The sequence below is a fragment of the Podarcis tiliguerta genome, assembly GCF_965153285.1.
Source record: "Podarcis tiliguerta genome assembly, chromosome: 9".
Lineage (NCBI taxonomy): Eukaryota > Metazoa > Chordata > Lepidosauria > Squamata > Lacertidae > Podarcis > Podarcis tiliguerta.
In genome coordinates, this window is record NC_139542.1 from 53,003,264 (window position 1) to 53,024,201 (window position 20,938).

General features: G+C 41.2%; 2 protein-coding genes across 8 annotated transcripts in view; one reads left to right on the forward strand and one right to left on the reverse strand.

Moving 5' to 3' along the window:
- The first annotated feature begins 474 nt into the window (after positions 1 to 474).
- On the forward strand, positions 475 to 14,453 carry TMEM165 (transmembrane protein 165). The gene is made up of 6 exons (XM_083458399.1): positions 475 to 897; positions 8,590 to 8,815; positions 9,724 to 9,899; positions 10,794 to 10,976; positions 11,839 to 11,944; positions 13,054 to 14,453. The coding sequence occupies exons 1-6, from the start codon at positions 490 to 492 to the stop codon at positions 13,128 to 13,130; spliced, it is 1,176 nt and encodes a 391-aa protein (XP_083314525.1). The 5' UTR covers positions 475 to 489; the 3' UTR covers positions 13,131 to 14,453.
- Positions 14,454 to 16,106: 1,653 nt separating this feature from the next.
- Positions 16,107 to 20,938, reverse strand: part of CLOCK (clock circadian regulator) — a 40,434-nt gene continuing 35,602 nt past the window's right edge. For all 7 annotated transcript variants that reach the window (XM_083458129.1, XM_083458130.1, XM_083458127.1 and 4 more), the window contains one exon: positions 16,107 to 20,938. This exon is cut by the window's right edge and continues 687 nt beyond it. The gene's annotated coding sequence lies outside the window, so the exon portion shown is untranslated.

Consider the following 20,938-nt stretch of genomic DNA (forward strand, 5'->3'; position numbering starts at 1 on the left):
TTATGGTCCAGCTCTCACTTCCATACATCACTACTGGGAAAACCATAGCTTTAACGATATGGACTTTGTTGGCAAGGTGATGTCTCTGCTTTTCAAGATGCTGTCTAGGTTTGTCATTGCTTTTCTTCCAAGAAGCAGGCGTCTTTTAATTTCGTGACTGCTGTCACCATCTGTAGTGATCATGGAGCCCAAGTAAAATCTCTCACTGCCTCCATTTCTTCCCCTTCTATTTGCCAGGAGGTGATGGGACCAGTGGCCATGATCTCATGCATCATAAGGTGCACAATTTACATTGCACGCCTGGGTCTTTATTTCCCACCCACTTAAACTACCAGAATTCTTGAGGAGTCGCGCGGCCCCAGAGGGAGGGAGCGGGTCGGAGGGGAAAGCGCCACGTGACCCAAGTAGGGTTAGGTAGGTTCGCTCTCTCGCTCTCCCCAGCCCCGCCCCCTTGGAGCGCAGCTCTTTCTCGCTCTTTGCAAAGCGGGGATGATTCGAACATGCTGGTTCCGGCGCCACCAATCAGAGAGGCGGATGTGGAGCAAGGGGGCGGGCCCCGCCTCTGAGCTTCGGTGGCGTGGCGGAGGGAACAGCTTCGGCGTTGTTTGGTTGAGGGGTCGAGGAGAAGGAAGCGGCTATGGCGGCGGGGAAGCGCCGCCTCCGCTCTCGCTGCCGCCGCCGCGCTTCTTCCTGTTAGCGGGAGAGGACTCGGCGCCGGGAATGGCGGGCCCCGCGCGGCTCCTGCTGCTGCTGCTCCTCGCCGCGCCCTTCGCCGCCTCGGAGCCGGAGAATGGCCAGGACCGGGGGGAGCCGCCGCCGCCGCCTCAGCAGGAGCAGCAGAAGCCGCCGCCGCCTCAGCAGCCGGCGGTGCAAGGGCCGGAGCTGGCCAAGGCCGAGGTGAGGGGCGCCGGGGGTAGGCTCGAAGGGGAGCGGGCGGCTCGGGGGCCTGGAGCGAGGCTGGCCCCGGCTCTTCAGAGCATCCTCCGGCCGCATCTCCCCCTCCCCCCAAAAAAATACACGTGTGCGCGCACTTACACGAGACGTTCTTCGGGGCGCGGTACACGGAGGGCGCTCTCCGCTCCTTGGCGGAGCCCTGACGTGGCTCTCGTGCCTGTGGGGGAGGGAATGGGGAGGAGGAAGAGATCCTGACGGGAGAAGCCAACCTTAGTTTCGGACACGTGTTTGTTGGGGAGTTTCTCAGTGAACGCGTGCTTGCAGCAGCTGCAAGTGGGGAGGGGCAAAGGCTTGGTGGACTTCACTTCATCAGGTGCAGGGAGTGTTATTCCTCCCCATCATGAGTTTACTCGAGGATTTCGTGGTCTTTCCACCGGGCTGTTTTGCTGCTCTTATTCACTCCCCAGGCCTGTGTATCTGCCTGCAGGTGCATGTATAAAACCACAATAGCTTTCGACCCAAACGTTTTATAAACTTTTGAGCGCCCCCCTTCCCCAGCTAAGGGTAGCACTTCATGCACTTGATGAACTTGGGCCTGTCCATGAAAGTTTGTGCCACAATAAATCTTGCGGGGGCACCTACCTGCAAGGTTTTCAGGGGGAGCTGCCTTGAAACTGGGAATATGCTATCTGCTTATTTACTGAGAAGTAGCCCTCTGAGGGAAACTGCCTTTCATCAGCTCTGTGGTGACAGAGATTGCTTGCTGTCTTTGGGGTCCTGCTAAGGCAAGCATAGGGGACCTTAGGCCCTCCAGATGTTGTTGAACTATAGCTCCCATCACCCCTAGCCAATCTTGCTACAGCTGATGGGAGTTGCAGTTCAGCAACATCTGGAAGGCCAAAGTTCCTCACCACATCTGTGCTGAGAGAATTGTTCATAAAGTTAGATAATACATCCATGGGGCTGGGAGATGGTTAAAATCAGTTTTATTGAAAGCCATAGGGATACAATCAGGTACAGAGTAGCAGCATAAGATTTCATAGTTGCATCAGATTATAGCCATAATTTTGAAATTTAGTTTCGAGAAGAAAAAGTGGACTGTGTTGCCAGGGGAGGTGGGAGCAAGAATCAGTCTTGAAGAAAAAGGTGCTATGGCTTAGACTTGCGTAGGAGACCTATATCTACCCATAAAATCACGGTTGGGGTGCAATGGTTCAACAGAGAATGGAACATATGTTGCATTTGTCCATAGAATTTTCTCAATTATGTAACCTGCATATCTTTGTTCACAAAAGGAGCATGGCCACAAATGGGAGCAGCAGGTGTTAAATGGTCAGATTTTATTTCTGATTACATTACTGAAAACTAGCAGTGTGTGACTGTTAAAAGTATTAGAAGTGGGAGACTTGCTATTTGGCAGTCATTAATGTGCATTAGAACCGCCCACTTTTCCTCCCCACAAATTGATTTTTGCACTGTAGACTTCATTTTACCACTCTGACCTTAACAGGGTGGTTAAGTAGGGAGCAAGTGATTAATAGTGAAGTGCTGCACTAGAATTGGGACGGGAGAGCTTGTCTCATTCAATGCCCTACCATTTCAGTCCTTTGCTATCCCTCTCCCTGGAAAGGCTGCTGTGACTTTTAAAACTGGGTGGGAAGTAGAAATTCAAAATGCTAAAACTTTTTTCCAGGAGGCAGGTTTTGTGATGATGGTGGAAATCTTCTCCTGCAGCACTTCTGCTTATTATGCAATGATCTACAACACAGGAGCCTTGCCTGGCCACTTTGTTTGCTAGGAGGCTTGTTGCCCTGAAGAAGTCACACAAAGAGACAGGCAGTTTTCCCATTTTACCTTGGCATGGGGATGAGGAGAGCTGACTTTGAACCTCTCCTGAAAATCTCCATTGTCATATAAGAAGTTGGAGAGGGTCTACACTGCCTTTCTCTGTTCCCTCTGGCTTTTATGTAGTTAACACTCATGTTTCTCTCTTTTTTTATAATTTGAGAATGTCTCTACTTCTAGCAAATGCTGCTGTTCTGGTTCCACAGTATTCCTGCTTGATGTGGAAACCATGGCAGCCAGATATTTCTAACATAAATACTCCTTAAGAGCACAAAACTGCTCTGTATTTCAAAGATGGAGAATCTGTGACCTTTCAGATTTTATTGAACATCAGCTCCCTTCAGCCCCACCCAGAATGGGCAGTGGTCAGATACAATGTCAATTGTCATTCAGCAACACCTGGAGGACCGAAGATTCTGCACCCTGCTGTACTTGCCGCAAGTTCAACTTAATGCTGTTGACTATGGGCAACAGAGTTCCCTACTTTGTGCAATCTTGGTCTTAAAGTAGCAGCAGCACACACTGGCATATAGAAGCAAGTTCTGGTCCTTTTCTGTGCTCTTCCCACTTCTGTGGTTCTGGATAATTTGAAATGGCAGGCACTTACCTCCTGAGCCTATCTTTATGTAGAAGAATGCTGACTGCCCAAAGGAGGCTGCACAAATTGTTTAACAATCAATCCCTCTTCACAGCGAACTCTGCGAACTGTAGATGCGTGAGGCAACTGTCAGCACTCTTAACAAACTGCAGGTCTCAGAATTATTTGGGGGAAGCCATGACTGTTTAAAGAAGTAGGGTACTGTATGGTATGGCCTGGTGTAGGTACCATCCTATTCTTATAACCATAAAATCATAATACGCTATGGCCTCGCTGTTCCCGATAACATATGTTTTTAATCTATGGTTAAATCACAGATCCTCCTAGTGAATCTCTTGCATAGATCAGGGATAAAGCAGGCATCTCTACTTAATAGAGGTTCTGCTGAGACAATGGGTATTGCTTGCCTTGAGGCTTGTTCAGCTCAGAGACTTAAAATGTGGTGTCTTGTTCTCCAGGTCAAAGAGGAAGCCTCAGGCAACTTCTCCCTTGCATCAATGAGGAAAATTCAAAGATCTGCCATGTGTACTGTATTTGTTGTTGGTCTTCAAGATGCTTGCTTGGATCATCCTTTGAGATCCTTCAGAATATAGTACTACCTAAGTTATTCATTTTAAGTAATGTATAATACACAGGGCACTTAGGGCCACTTTGCACTTTATACGTGCCACTGGTATGTTAGTACATTCTATCAGAAACAGTGTTTCTACCAGAGGTGCATCTATAGCTCTTACAGCATGAGTATTTTCAAGTCTGTCTCTGTTGACACTTTGTGCATGAGCTGCCACAAACAGCCAGGGTAGCCGCAGCAAAAGCAATTGCAGTCTAAAGTGTGAAGCAATCCGTACAAATATTGGTGCAGGTTCAGTTGAAGGAGTGAGCTAAATGCATTGTTTTTGTTTATCACAATTTGGCATCCTGGAGACTAAAGTGTTGCCAAGCTGCGCAATCAAGATGACAAGCCTGCCTCATTGTCTCAGACCACTGTGACTTCTTGGCAGCCTTGAGGGGTGGAGAGGTTTTGGTGAACTTTTTGTCACAGAGTGGTAATGGTAACAGTTCAAATTCTGTTAACATAAAACATTCCTTCTCCATTTTTTTCTATCGACAATTGATTAATAAATTCCTGAACATGTCTAGTTGGTTCTGCTTGCAGGGGATGTCATAACGATTGCTTGTGCTTTTTTATTAGAATATTAGTTCATTGGTAGGTTGAGGGCAGGGTTTGAAATTAGCAGGGCGCAAGGTGCATTTTGCGCCTAAAGATTCTCTATTTGCGAGCACTTTAAAAAGTCTGGGTGCCATTTTTTGCACCTGGCTGACACTCAAGGATTACTGAAATGCATGTGCTTTGAAGCCTCAAAGGATATGTTAAGGATAGACAATATGAGTTTAACAATAAAGAGTGTGTTGAAAACTGAAGCATGGTACCAATATTTTTATTATAAACACTAATTTCTTTTGTATTAACAATTTCTGCTAAAAAAGTGATATTAACAATGTATCAATTATGTGAATTGTGTATTAATTCATGCTTATCAAAATAATAAGTAAAAAGTGTTGCTGACCACTGCCCCCCAGTGGCAACTAGACATTCTGTTTTGGCACCTACAACCCAGGTCCCAGAAGCCATTTGGCTCCTAGCTTTTCTGTCCCAGTTTCTAACTGGCACTGTGTTAGGAACCCTGTCACAATTCCCATATAGTGCTGTAGCCATTCAATAGCTCTTGTGGCACAATTAAAACTTCTTGTTGTAAAATAGAAAATGTCATTTATTGTGTTCACTTTAATCAAGGGATTAGTAATTAGTAAAGCACAGTACAGGTAAATTCCCTTAGGCTAAAATTAACCCTTTAATTTAATAAGGTGAGAATAGTGTACTTAAGAGAAACCAGTAATTTAGAAGTTAAAATTGCTTGAGCAATGCAAAAATGACTCAGGAGCAATGCAAAAATGACTCATAAAAAGAAGCTGAGATTCTATAGCTCCACACTGTATGTGACTTAAAGCTTTCATGCCCCTGTAATACAGCTTCAACACGACACATCTTTTTGGAAAATACAGCTACTGAGTCCAAGCAAGCCATAAGTATTATCTTTATCTACAAATCCAGTTTTCCGTGTTACTCCTGATTTTCACCTTTCTTTGATGGTTGTGTCATCAGTGACAAAGGGCTGGCAGGGTGAAACATTTTCTACATACTACCTGATCTTTATTTTTATTTTTTAAAGAAAAGAAAAGAGAGCTTTACAGTTTAAAACTTCATGCATATTAAGATTGAAATCTAGGCAACTTAAATTTTACCTTGAGTTCTCTGCATTTCAGGCGGATAGTGCTTCTGAGTTTGAGCAGTAGGATAGGATTTGGATTTGATGGATCTGTTAGATTCAGAGTGTATGGGGTCACTGTCTTGATCTTACCTTCAGTGGAATTTGAATTTTTTCCTTGTAATATCTGATAAGGGATGTTGTGTCAGAATCTCCTGACCTTAAAGGAATGCCACTTTCCACACCTGTCCGTACACTCCAAGTACCCGCTTTATCAGACATAATATGGGTGATTCAGAAGGTTACAATGAAGTATGGTATAGTAATTCATAAAGTAATTCATAAAGTATGGCAAATCTGGGGTTGCTGAAGTGGTTGAAAAGTTACACGTGGGATGAGTTTGGCATAGACGTAAACAGAAATCTCTCCAGGGTGACTGGAACCTAAGCTTTGTAATAAGGGGGAGAGATGGCAGCTCAGGGTAAAATACCACAAATATGTGATCAGCTGAGTGTAGATGACTCAAAGTCTGAAGTGCAAAATATAGAGCTACTTCAGGTAGCTTGCAATGATAAATTATAACTGAGTGATTAAAACATTAAATATTAACAGGAATGCCAGGGCACAGAAAATATGCTGAAGTGGTTGGAAGTCTTGAGGTCAAATTTGAAGTGATCTTTGTGTACTTACGTATGTGAAGCAGGATACAAAAAGTGGTGTGAAGTGCTCTTAAGTTTTTCACCCAAAATTAGTCCATAAATGAACAGTTGTCTTGTAATGCAACACAATGTCTACTGGACAACACTGTTCTGATCTGTTGGTGTCTACAATAGATTTAGCTACATATGGTCTTTACTTCTCTTTCTCACATGTGTGTTAACTTGATGTCACATTCCAGCCATTTAAATGGCATCATTTAAAACTCTTGAGTAACTATGATTGTTGCCACAGTAGTATCGATGTGTTGATAATTGTAGCAGGAGTACGTTTTGACATCGCTTAAGTCAGGCATAGCCAAACTTGGCCCTCCAGCTGTTTTGGGACTACAATTCCCATCACCCCTGACCACTGGTCCTGTTAGCTAGGGATGATGGGAGTTGTAGTCCCAAAACAGCTGGAGGGCCAAGTTTGGCCATGCCTGACTTAAGGGATCATCAAGTCTGATGCAATTAAGAATGTTGCAGTTCAATTAGGAAGACCTGGCTATGTTTTCATTTAGTCCTGAAGATCACTGAGGAACGTTGGGCACTAAAGTGTTTGCCTGAACTACACCAGAGGCTAAAATGAGGTGACCCCATATCTGCCATTCCAGGCTATCTGGAGGAAAGTTGGCATGCAAATATGACAAATCAGCAAACTGGTAAGCAGGGATGTGAAACATTAGTACAGTAGTGTGTTCTAATGTATGTAAAATCTAGTTTACCAAATACAGTATCAGCCTATGGGCATCTCTTCAACTGCAGTCTATTGTCAAGAAGAACATAAAAATGTTTTTCTTTACAATTCTGTTAACTATTCAAATTGATAAAAAGTTAAGACCAACACATTGTTAACCTTCAAATTTTCCGCTGAAGAAATTACTGCATTTGGGGTGGGGGTGGGGGTGGGATGGCTATTCTTCTGGGACAAAATGGTAGCTCTGCAACTCATCTCTCAGCTGGTGTAATTGACATCAGTATATAATCATGAAACATTTCATTCTCAGGTTCAAGTTTGTTGACAGTCTCAAGTGGTCCTACCCTAAGGAAGAGGCATTTTAGTAGTGGGGTACGAGAGCTGAAAATAATGCCAGTATATTTCACATCTGGCAACCAATGTGCCCCTTGGGTTTCAGATAGTACATGAGTAGACATGTCTAAAAAGCCCGGGACTCAAATTTTCACAGCTGTCTCTAGTGGCTTATGGTGGCTCATTTACCAGAAGTAATGTATTTAGCATTAACTCTGGAAATGTATACTTGATTCTGACCAAACTAAGCCTCCTAGGTTTCCAGGTGTGATTATATACACACACACACACACACACACACACACACACACACATATATATATATATATATATATATCCCAGCTCTCCTACCCCACTGTATAGAGAAGGCTTCAAAATGCCTTGTTGTGCAGCAGAATGAATTATTTTAATTACTGATAAGCGCATATACTTTGAGAAGTCTTGTATCTGTATCCATATATGACAGGCTAATCATGCACTGTACTTGAATAGCAAAATTGCGGAGTTTACATGAATCATTTGCCAGAATATTGGGAAACATGGGCAGCTGAAGATTTGAACACTAGTATCATTATTAGCTTCAACTCTTTTTCCCCTTGTTTGTTTCTGAAAAATCATTCCTTAGTATAATATGTACCCCCAAAAAAATCATGATTAAGCAGCTGAATGGCATAAGTTAGTTAATAGAAGACATAGTTTGCAGCAAGTAGCAAGATATGAAAACGTATTGAAGTAAAATGTACAAGCATTCACCCTAACATGTGATGGATTAAATTGAGGCCAAGAGCATGCAGGCAAACCCTTCCCCTGCTGTCCTCAGGTGAACTGGCTTCTCTGTGATAATCATGCAAATATCTGAAAAGTTCTGAAGAGTTTTTAAAATGACATTGAGTGAATGCTCTTAGAGACTGTCCTTGTAATCAGAAATTCCGATAAACCAGGTTTCCCAGTCTTTGGAAATTTTTAAAGTATATTGACCTGCTTTTTGAAAACAACAACAACCCTTCAAACTGATGCACTTATTGTGCGCTGGGACTTTATGGTGAAGTGCAGCTAAGAAATCAATAAATAATTTGATTTCTTAATCAGTTAGCACACCCAAGGTTATTTGGGTTGTGGCTTACGTGCAGGTTACTGTCCCCGGTTTAACCCAATGCAAGTTTAGTTAAATTCCTGATCGCAGCTAGTGCAATAAGGAAATCTATAGAATAGATGGATTTGGGTGAGAGAAATAAAACTTTTTTCTTTCCTCCCCAGAAAGGACCTACTCCAGTGGCTCCCATCCATTCTGTTAGTGAAGACTCCGGGGATAAGACGAACCTGGGATTTATCCATGCATTTGTGGCTGCTATATCGGTTATCATTGTCTCTGAACTTGGCGACAAAACTTTCTTCATTGCAGCCATCATGGCAATGCGTTACAACCGCTTAACAGTGCTCGCTGGGGCTATGCTTGCCCTGGGGTTGATGACATGTTTATCAGGTGGGTGCTGTAGCTTCTCTGTCGTGGAACATATGTAGGAAAACTGCAAACAGCGACACATGTATGTGGAGAAGACAGCCAGGCCTTGCTTTTGTGTCTTCTGTCCTACAAAAGAATTTCCCCTTCCTCTGCTGCCTCCGAAAATGTGCTCCAGAGAATTGGAGGAACCTCCAAAACAGCATGACATGTGACAATAGGAACTGAAGTGGGGCTGGTGGGACCAGGGGGGGGGGAACCCCTCTATCTGTATCCAGTTTGCAAAATGGGAGCTTCCCCTGGATCTGACTGACTCTCATGAATGGAAGGGATCCTTTCATTTGTGGAACGGGGGACCTGAATCCAACCCATTGTGTTTTTGCTAACGTGCTCTATTTAACTAAAATCATGCCAACGTTACTGTCAGCTATTGTGTGAGTTAAAGTGTCTTGGGTAGCACGGATGGGAAATATTTCTGGCCAAGGAATTAGAGACCTGCTACAACCACTCACATAAGACATTTAATCAAATTTACCAAGGCAACTTCTTATATTAATGGGTTGAAAAATAGATTTTGAACAAGAAGAAAGCCTTGCTAGTCAGTGGTTAATGCCTTATGTTTTGCATCAAATCTGGCAGAAGGATGGCAAGTCCTAAAGGAAGGTGTATTCTGGAAGAGTTTCATGAATTGCCCTAGAATGGGAAAATTGATTGTAGTTTTAATGGTGCAGTATGTTGTATCTTTTGATGTTAGCTGCCCTGGGCTCCTTTTTGGGAATGAGGTATACATCTGACCAAATAAATTAAGAGCTCCCTGAATTAGTAGAGAATCTAATTTTCTGTTAACCAGCTTGCAACCTGAATTAGGTTTAGGGAATGAGCAAAGTCAACTTCACAGGTAGCCTGAAATGTTTTTGTTTTTCCACTCCTAGTTTTATTTGGCTATGCCACCACAGTAATCCCCAGAGTATACACCTACTACGTGTCGACAGCACTCTTTGCAATTTTCGGCATCCGAATGCTCCGGGAAGGCTTGAAGATGGGTGCAGATGAGGGTCAGGAAGAGCTGGAGGAAGTTCAAGCAGAACTCAAAAAGAAGGATGAAGAAGTAAGTTGAAGTATACAGAGCATGTGTATACCCTGCAGAGTATCTTTGTGAAATCAGGAAGTCTAGGGAAAGTAGCCAGATATTTAGCTACACCTGTTCCCAAATGGAATTGATACACCAGATATATAGCTCTTGCATGATGTAGCAAAATATATCCTCTGCCTTCTGCAGTATGTTTAACAGCTGACTAAAACAGAGTTGTGCTACAAGAGCAAGAGAAGAAAAACTCCTGGATACAAATTTCAGTAAGAAAGAAATTGAAGTATTTTAACTGAGATTGTTCTACTAACCTCTGTAGGTTGTATGTTCTTAGTTTTGGTGGTGAGAACCTATTAGTAGGTTATTGTGCTATATAATGTACAGTCCTTCAATGGTTACTTCTGGCTTGGTTTCAATACAGTTTTTGTATTCTAAGAGCCAGAAGTTTTATTAAGTTGTTTAGATAACATCTCCTCATTTCAGGATATTTTCATTATTATTATTGTTGGTATATAAGTGCAGAACTTCAAACAGTAAACATTATCAGAATTGTTGTGCTTTATTAATCATTTCTGAAATCGCTAGTACGAAATAGATTTGGCATTCTGCTTTAGCTCTCATTTTAAACTCATTACCATCTCAGAATGGTCATAGGAGAACTATACTGGTTCTGACTTAAGTGTTAATATTTATTCACCCAAATTGCTGATATATATTAGTCACTAGGCCTTTCCAATAGATTTCGGGTGAATTGAATTGACTAAGTCTTTGTGATAAATGCTGCCATCTGAGTTATATGTAAAAAATTTTAGTGTTCTGATAATTGATGTATGTGCTACTTACACATAGCTCCTTACTTATACGTAGGAGCGAGTTAGCTCCTATTCTTTTCTAACATCCTCCTTTTGCTTCTAGCTCCAGAGAACAAAACTATTAAATGGACCTGGAGATGTGGAAATGGGAACAGGCCCTGCTATACCTCAAAGAAAATGGCTGCACTTTATCTCTCCAATTTTTGTGCAAGCTTTTACTTTAACGTTCTTAGCTGAATGGGGCGACCGCTCTCAGTTAACCACAATAGTTCTTGCAGCAAGAGAGGTGAGTGAAATGCATAAGATGTATCTAATAAAGAGCAACATTCTCAAGAACTAATAATAGAACCATTGTATTGTAGAGTTGGAAGGGATTCGAGGGGTCATCAAGTCCAACACCCTGCAATGCAGGAATCTCAATAAAAGCATCCATGACAGATGGGCCCCCCAACAGCTCTTATGGCCAGAAAGTTCTTCCTGAAGTTTAGTTGGAATCTCCTTTCTTGTAACATGAATCCATTGGTTTGGCACCAGGTTGGGGGAGGCTGTCTTCGAGAACTTGTTTTTAGTGGGGTAAAACTGCTAAGCTTACTAAATAAAATCCTCTCTCATCCTCTCTCTCATGGGACACACAAAGGCACACAGCTCCCCTCCTCTGCTGATCTGTGCAGATCAGCTGAGGAGGAAGGCTAACACTGTGGTTACCTTTTCCTCTTCCTTTTCGCTTCCGCCAGCAAAATTGGTAGGAGCTCATGGGACCAGAAAGAAAAGAATTGCCTAGGTGCTGTATCAGGCCCCTACACTGGGAGTGAGCCACCACTGCTTAAGCATTATCACGATTCTATCCTTAAAACAGAAGTGGGTATTTAAATGAGTTGGAAAAAACAATTCTCATTTAATGAGGGGGTAAGTGTTGTATCGGCAGTAACTGGAAATGGTCACACTTTTTTGCTTTTATCCCAGGAAACAGCTGCCCAATAAAATCACCCTGGTCATTAACCCCAACTTTTGAAGTGGTTGACATTCTTCTCTTAATGTGGCTTTGTCTGATCAAGTCCTTTTTATGCATAAATACCTCCTTGATAAGGTGCTGTAGAGAGCTGTGGTTTTTAAACTGCATTGAAAGTTGACTGTGTGTATTTGTACAGGATCCCTATGGTGTGGCAGTAGGTGGAACAGTTGGCCATAGCTTATGTACTGGCCTAGCGGTGATTGGAGGAAGAATGATAGCACAAAAAATATCGGTTCGGACTGGTAAGTAAGCCCTTGATTGGAAGCTGATTTGCCTAGTAATTGCAAAGCGAGTGGAATTTCAAACTTGGATTAATTAGGGGCTGAAAGTAGTGAGGGGGATGTGTTGAATGCATGTAATGAGTTACTATGTTCAACTTACATTTGAGCTAGAGGGCTGCATCAAAACAACTGTTTTTTCCTGCATGAACACTCAAGACAGCTATAGTCATGCTTGTGCTCATATGCATGCTGCTGATACTATAATTTTAGTGTCTGCACCCTCTCTCTTTTTTTAAAAAAAAAACTTGTTACTTGGTGTTACAGATTTTAATAAGTTTACACCAGTAGCCGCTTCAAATATGATCTGGGTGGCCCTCTCCCTTTTAAGAAGTTTGTGTTAAATGGCTCCTCACAAAATAGTGGCAGTTTCCATTATGCAAGTACAGAGTGGCAGCTACAGGGAGATAGAGCCACATAACATTAGCCATACAATAATACTTTTATTAAGTGGCCATTGGTTTAATCTCTAAAAGACAAGGCTATAAAACCCAAACTGAGTTGGGTAGGGCCAAATTTCCCATTCTCTAGAAGCTCACAGGCTGTGTGAGGCACTTTCCACCAGTTCCACCTTGATGTTAGGACATCAGCTGCCCTACCTCTTTGTCATGTTTACTGCCCGCTAGAAAAAAGTATGTTCGCTTTTCAAGAAAATGAAAAGCTGCACTGTCAGAAGTCAATTTCTCCTTTCTGCTGGTTTTGCTCCCTGGTGTGAGCCCAAAGGCTTATCTTTAAGAACATGCTTCATGAGAACCACATCATGGGTACTTCCATTCGTGAGAAAGCGTGCTGGTCTGCGTACAAGCATGCTTGTGACTTCTTGAGTCTGAACATGCTTGAATTGTGTGTGCAGTATAGGGGCCATGTGGCGTCCCTTGGCGGAGGGCAGTGAAAGAGAAGAACTTGTCACAATTCTGCAAGAGCCAGAAACAGCTTAATGGGTGCATCAGTGCTTTAAGGCAAATGGGTGCTGTAAGTTGTTTATGGGATGAAAGAGAGCCATTAGATACAGAGTGAACTTTGTCCTTCTGATCTAATCACCATCTTTTTTTTCCTCTCTCTCTCTCTTACAGTGACAATCATAGGAGGCATTGTTTTCTTAGCATTTGCATTTTCTGCACTATTTATAAGCCCAGATGCTGGTTTTTAACGAGAGATTTCCCCCTTTCCTGGAAAGAGCAAGAATTAGGATCAACAAACCTACCCTTGTATTCCTGTATATAGTGTACAGCTATTAGTGAAACAAGCACTGAAGATGGGATGCTGTAACTTTTATAGTAACGTTTAGTTTGGTATACTTTGTGGACACAATCTGTGCTGGAGAACATGCATAGTCTATATATTTGGGACACGAATAATATGTTTGCTTACTGTAGCTGACTCAGGTAAACTGAGATCCACCTTCTGAAATTTTATGAGGTTTGCTACTTCATCTGCGGATCACCACTAGCCATTGCTGAAAGATCCCCATTCTGGATGAATTGCTGCTGCCTTTGGCTTGCAGTTATGCCTTACCAAGTGTCTAGTACAAAGTATTGCGGAGAACCTTTTGCCTCCGACCTTGCAGCCCAAGTACACCGTTCCACAATCAATAATGAATACCAGGAAATCTGAAATCTGCACTTAGGACTAACTCACTTCCTCAAGGATTTGTGAATTCAGTTTGTAACTGAATTGTAGAAAAATCAGAATGTTTTGGTATCAAGTATGCTGATTCAGAATTCAAATGTATTCAAGTACACAATCTAGCCAGATAGTAACCAAATAAAATTCCTCTCTTTTTTTGTATTTATACTAAACATTCACTGCTTTTTCAGATTAAAGTACTTACTAAGGTGTTGATTGTTTTTCTTTTAGAAATTAAAAAGGTAAACAGGGAGAACATGAATAAATTTAGGTGTCTTCTGTTTTAGAAATGTAGTTGCTTTGACTGCTTAGCTTAATTCAGAGGAAGTTATTGTGTAGTATTTCTACTTGGTTTGGGGGGCACTTTTATCCTACAGGCAAGCATTTTGGCTACATTCAGTGTCTAGTCTGGACAAATATTTCTGTGATTCCTTGTGGTTGCTACTGTGTTTAAATCATTCAGTCATTTCTGTAATGATTCTTAAGCAGATCGTTTGAGGAGTTTCAGTCATCTAATACTGTGTCTTTGACAGACTGCTGTGAAGACAATATAAATATCTCTGGGTACTGAGTAAGTGCAGTAGTTCGCCATACTTCATATATAAGCATCATGTCTGGAATAGTAAACTTGTGCTTACATATGAAGTATGAGGAAATTATTGCAGAATTAGGAAACAAAGCATCATCCAGAGGTAGTCTTAGCCCTTAAATGAGAGAGGTTCAAGCACACGTTTTACATCAGCTAGCTAGAAGACCAGATGAAATAGCCAAAGACTTAAGAATTACTGTAAGTAATATTTTATCAGGATGGAAAGATTACTTGAAACAATAAACTGTATAAAGGTGACTTGATTATTCTTGTTTCTATTCCTATGGTTCTCCAAAGCAGTACAGAAATTTAGCCCACGGGCCAAAAGCATCTAAATTTTAAGAATAGCTGTCTGCTCTCTCTAGTCCATGGATGGTGACCTTTTTCAGTCTAGTGGCAGCATTCTCTTGAGGTGTGTCCTAGTTCAGTGACACATTCCTGGCAGCTCTCAAGGAGCGGCTAGTGTGGGCACCTCTCTGTCTTAAGAGGGAAGTACCTCTCTCAGACTAGAAGTTCAGCTGCTGTTCCTGAATAAAAGCTTCAAGGACAGAATTGATGTCTAAAACAATTATTCAGTTGTGTGAACTTTGAAATTGCTGCACCCTCCAGATGATGATGGATTGCAACTTGTAAAAGTCCCAGCTGGGATGACAGCAACACCCAGAGGACCACAGTCCCCCTACACCTGACCTAGGACAAAGACTTATCCTCTCATGTTGAAAACTAGCAACAGTGGCAACATTGCAAATTGCAGCTGTTAGATCAGAGGTTTAACCTGGCATTCCATTTATTTGAGTGATGGCAGACAGGCATCCTTTGCGTTGCTGATTTTTACCTGCAATGTGCAGCTACAGTGGCACGTTTGATGTATTCAGAGGCATGCATTTTAACTTTTCATGGAGTGTCAATGAGATGCCTCTTGGTCTGAACTAAATAATGGCATCCTAGAATGTAACTCTGGAGTTCAAACTCTTGGGAGGACAGGGTTGTCGGGAGACGTGTGCAAAAAGGACGCCAGTGTGATTGTAGAAAAGATTCCACAAAAGAAGGAAGTTTGAAAGCCATTTGTTTATACAGTGGTACCTCTGGTTACGTACTTAATTCGTTCCAGAGGTCTGTTCTTAACCTGAAGCACCACTTTAGCTAATGGGTCCTCCTGCCTTGCCACCGCCGCACGATTTCTGTTCACTTCCTGAAGCAAAGTTCTTAACCCGAGGTAGTATTTCTGGGTTAGCGGAGTCTGTAACCTGAAGCGTATGTAACCTGAGGTACCACTGTTTTATCAAAACATACTTCATTTAGTTTGTTTGAAATGCATCCCCTGCACAGGATTTTTTAAATGCCCAGAACATTGAGAAGCAACTTCCTCTTTAGGAACTATTTTTGTTCATTCCTAAATGAAGATCGAGGGTAGCTACAGAAGATTGTGGGCATTCTAAAACACTTCCATGAGCATATCTGGATATATTGGAAGAGGCTTAAATTAGAAAATGCTGCCTAGAAGTACCTTGAGTGCTAGGCAGACTGAACTGGAGCTGCTCCGCTCTAGTCCAAAGGGTGTCAAATATTTGGCCCTCCAGGTATTGCTTGACTACAACTCCCACTATCCTTGGACATTGGCCGTGCTTGCTGTTGCTGATGGGAGTTGTAGTTCTGCAACATCTTGCGGATAAAAGATTCCCCACCATGTACTAGTTCAAAGAGGCTGGCAGGACCAGCGTAGATTCACTGAAGGTACAGAATCACCAAACCCACAGTATTTGATGCCTCTTGTACCCCACTCCTGACATCAGTCCTTATTTGGAGCCACTGTTACTGAGGGAAAGTAGCGCCAGATGGAGCAATACCAACAAAGCAGCAGCCAAGACATAAAAATGAATTCAAACCAGGACCTTAAGGCTACAAGAAGCAGAAATTTCAAATGTTGTATTTATTCAGTTAAAAACTGACACTTGGTAATGGTCACATGAACACTAGGGAACCATATCTACATTTTCCTGAAGTTAGATCATGAAAATTGCACAGGTTGTTCTACATATACAAATCTAATGCCATTTTTTTTTAATGCAAAACCAAGACAATGTGAAATCAACACTGAAAAGTATCCAATTAGACAATTTTAAAAATAAATACTCCTTTTAAGAATAAAAAACACTTTCAAAGCAGCTGTATCTTTAAGAACGTCCCTCCCCCCTCCCAAAGTCTTCCCTAGATTTTGATTGTCTACTAGTGCAGCACCTCTCGGTCAGAGCTGGGATCTGAAGATCAGGCAACACAGTATTTTGTTCATACACAGTGTTTTGTTTTGCTTGTGTGTGTTACTGGTAGATACAAGATCTTTAAGCAATATAACCTATCATGCTGCTGGCAACACCCATGCAGATGAAAAAGCATGAAGCGTAGCAACACTGACTGTAAAGTACTTGTTTATTAAAAGACAGAGGAATGTAGTGTTAAAAAAATATATATTGACAAATAAACTACCCAGTTTCATAAACAACCAAATTAAATTTTAAAAAATCTTATTTCGACGCTTGCCTCATTCATTTATGAGCCAATCAACATTCATTTTCAGACATCTCTATATACTTCGGTTCATTAAAAAATGTCTCCAACGCTTTTTACTGGTAAGGGGGAGAAAGGAAAGAAAAATAAAAACGTTTCCTCCCTTTGAAATCCAAGCTGCTCCTGCCAAGCCGCTCTTCCCACCACATACAATGTTTCAGCAAGAAATTTCCAATGGAGACGATTTATGCGTTTGACACACATGCAGACAGCACATGACACCATAACGTTAAAAAAATAAAACCCACACACAAAAAAACCTGTTCTCTCTAAAAATACAAACTATTCTATAATTGTGACTGAAGCAGTCTACTGAAGGCCACATCTGTAAACCCTCTACACATTTTAATCCTAAGGACCACTTAGAATCATTTTAAAGGCTCTAACAAGCCTCCTGTTGATATCTCTCCGACAATTGTGCAACATAATTTTTTTCTTAAAAAAACAGCTCTTCAAAGAGCTTAAGTGTGTAGATTTATCCGTTTCCCACAAAACCATCCAGTATCAGATGCCTGCATAAGCTTGTGTTCAGAGTCTCAAAGGATCCCCATATTGAGAAACATTTTCCAGCAATGCCTCTTTTTGACAATAGTCTACATTCCGATTCCTTTGGACAACCCCCCCCCCCATTGTGAACAGTTCCATTGCCTAAAAATAATAAACTGTATTCCGAATGAGCCCCCCCCAATAAAGTGCTTTCATCTGCACACATCTTTCTACCCTAATTCAATAGGATACTCAAGTATGAAACAAGGGCGACCCACCTTGGAGAGGATAAGAGCATGGCACTTCAGAGAAACAAACAGATTTGACTTGCCAGTCTTTCAAGGTCCAACAACATATACACGCTTCGGGGCTGATCTCTTGGCCAGAACAGTGCAAAGGCCAGTGACAACATTCCTCCCCTTGCTCAAAACTGTTGTTACCCTTCCTATTGGGAACCCCAGGGGCTTACTGATCATATATGGCCTTAAGCATCTAACTGAATTAGGATGACCAACAGCTTTGTACTTGTTAATTTGGTTGTTGGGTCATTTTTTGTCGTCAGTTGGCAGCAGGCAAGCAGCCTGCAGAAGTTTTGTGATACACTGGAGCCCCAGCCCCAGCCAGTAAACTTCTAGGTAAAAGTAATGGAAGGCATATGGAGAGCTCAGACTATAATCTTTTAATATGTGTACAAATATAGTATATATATTAAATATAATATAAAAATATTTATACAATTCCCTCTAGAGACCCATTTCTAAATCGTCTTCCCTTGCCCCCTCCCCCAATGTAAGCGACCCTAAACTGCATTTTCTCTTTTTCAGCAGCACTCTGTCATACTTAAGTGCCGGTTATGGTGTGGTTGTGTTAGTGCTATTTCATTAGCACAACATTCACTTACCAGTCCCCATGCCCACCCACCCTTTCTTCCCAAGCTGAGACATTTGGCCACATTGAATTCAAGATGGCAGAGTACTCAGTCCGACAGCAACTACTGGGCTAAGACCAGCCATGAGAAAGCAGCATTAAAACAAGCCATCTCCCCGTTATTTACCGTATTTTTCGCTCTATTAAGACGCACCAGACCACAAGACGCACCTAGTTTTTGGAGGAGGAAAACAAGAAAAAAAATATTCTGAATCTCAGAAGCCAGAACAGCAAGAGGGATTGCTGCGCAGTGAGAGCAGCAATCCCTCTTGCTGTTCTGGCTTCTGGGATAGCTGCGCAGCCTGCATTCGCTCCATAAGACGCACACACATTTCCCCTTACTTTTTAGGAGGGAAAAAGTGAGCAAAAAATACGGTAAGTGGGAAATGATATCGAACATTTTTGAGTAACCAGCAACACCAGAGAAAAAGCATCACGGCTGAAATCCTTCCCCTCAAGGTTTTTGTTTCTGGCCTCTTTCAGTTAAGACTGCCCAAGGTGTGGTCGTTAAGTCCTGTTTCTCAAAACTTTAGCCATCGTTTTCTAGTTTCTCCGCTATCTAACTTTCACAGCAACCTCCCGGAAGTCTCATTACAGAAACCTCACGTCTACCACGAGCGGCATTTCCCCCCAAGGAACAGTCAAAAGGAGGTTGGTATCAAATAAAAAAGTCCAGTGATTATGCTCTGCACTCCCTGTAACTCCATATACAAAAGCCTTGCTGTCCTGTTCTGTGAGCACAATGAAAGCTCCCCTGATTTTCTCATTCACTGCTATTATTGTTGTTTCTGTTGTAAATAGCTTAAAGCCCAAGAGGATGCCTATTCACTAAAACAATGCCATTAAAGCATGGACCTTTGATCAACACAGCCTAATTTGGAATTACAAGCAGCATTGGTATGGCAAGACAAAAGCTATCTGCAATTAAGTTAATGCGACTACTTTCCCACAATGTGCATTTCTTTGAGACTAGTTTAGGGAATGCCATAAAGTCCCTTTAAAGAATATAGCTAGGAGATTTCCTAGACAAGTGACCTACTGGTTTCCAGTCGCTGCCAAGAGGGAACAGAAACTAGTCCAATTCTTTGGTTCTTTATTTCTTAAAACTTTGACTCCTGTTATTATGGTTCTACTGTTAGACTACTGATTGTGGTGTGTCATGGGAGAATCATGCAAGACTATGGCAATGAAAACGACTCTTTAAGAGTTAGTCTCAAAGATAAAATTCTGCTATCATTTGCTACTATGGTGTTGGCTTTGCTAACCCAGCATTACATTCTTAGCATCTCGCCATACTTTGGTTACATTAATAAAGCTCCTCTATAATACTCCATCTTTCTCGACTCTGATATTCCTTCATCACAATCAGATTCTTCTTCTTTGAACTAACCAATCTATCTTTGTATTAAAAACACATTTTGCTCTGCAGATGTGGATTTTAAACCTAGTACCATAAAATCTACTCAGTGTTTACTTTTAAAACTGTACAGAATTTCAGTTGAATCTTTTTATTAACTTTATTAAGTGAACTTGCCATCTGAAGTCTTAGTGCATCAATATCCCCTTTTGGAAGCTGTGGCCCTCATTATATTTTATCTCTTTTCCCATTAAATTTCAGTAAATTTGAATTTGAGCCACCTTACAAAGTGATTATACTTGATTACTATGCAATTCTGTTTTGCTATCATTTAAAAGAACTTAATTTTGTGGTAAACGAATACTTCAAAAGTAAGTCGTTACATGCTGTATATCCCATGGTTAATGGTTAAAAAAGGATGTGCCAAAAATTCAGAACTTCATACCCCAATTTGTATTATTCTCTCTCTCTCTCTCTCTCTCTCTCTCTATATATATATATACAAATACAGTGGAGAAACAGCTACGAAGGATGCTTTGTTAACAATGTACTAAGACTTCAAAAATGGTCACAAATTCCAGATAATGTAATTAGAGATGTTTAACACTATCACCTGAATCAAAATCAAGGCACTATGGGGTTTTTTGTTTTTGTTTTTTCAAATGACCCTGAATCATTTCTGATTAAATGAAGGTCAAAATGTTCAAAGAAGAATAAAAAGATTCCAACAAATTCTGAGAAGTTGTATTTCTCACCACAGAGGTTAAAAAGTGCCTACAATTATTAAATTCAAATATATTTTTCTGTGCAAATTACTCCTATATTTGAGACATTCTTGAAAATTACTTTCATATTTTTAAACCTTATTTTTTTTTACATAAATATTTCCAACTATGTATTATATCAAAAGATAGCTTTGGGGGAGTAAAATTCCAAACCATCCACAATAGAGCAGTGCAAATTCCTATTTTTTTCCCAAAGAAAAAAATTTGAGTATTCATGAAATGACAAATGATATATATGAATCTTAATGCCTTGAACCCCCCACAAGTTCAAAGAGTTTCATCAATAATTTAACTGCAAAACTTCCACAAACCAGCACACTATATTACCTCATTGAACTAACTCCGACAATCACACATAAAGCACAAACAGAAGACTTGTGCCCACATTACAGGTGAGAATAAATGATGGAGCATGATGTAGAAGACAAACAAGTATAAACGGATGAAAATAGTAATCTGAGCATTGTGTGAAAATGTAGGGGGGAAACATATTCAAAACAGTTTCATGCATCATATAAAATATTCTGCTCTCTCACCTTTTATCCAGACATATACATAGTATTTTACAGTATCTGTACAATGAAGACTGATTCCACACAATATTTTGAAAATATTTACTGTCC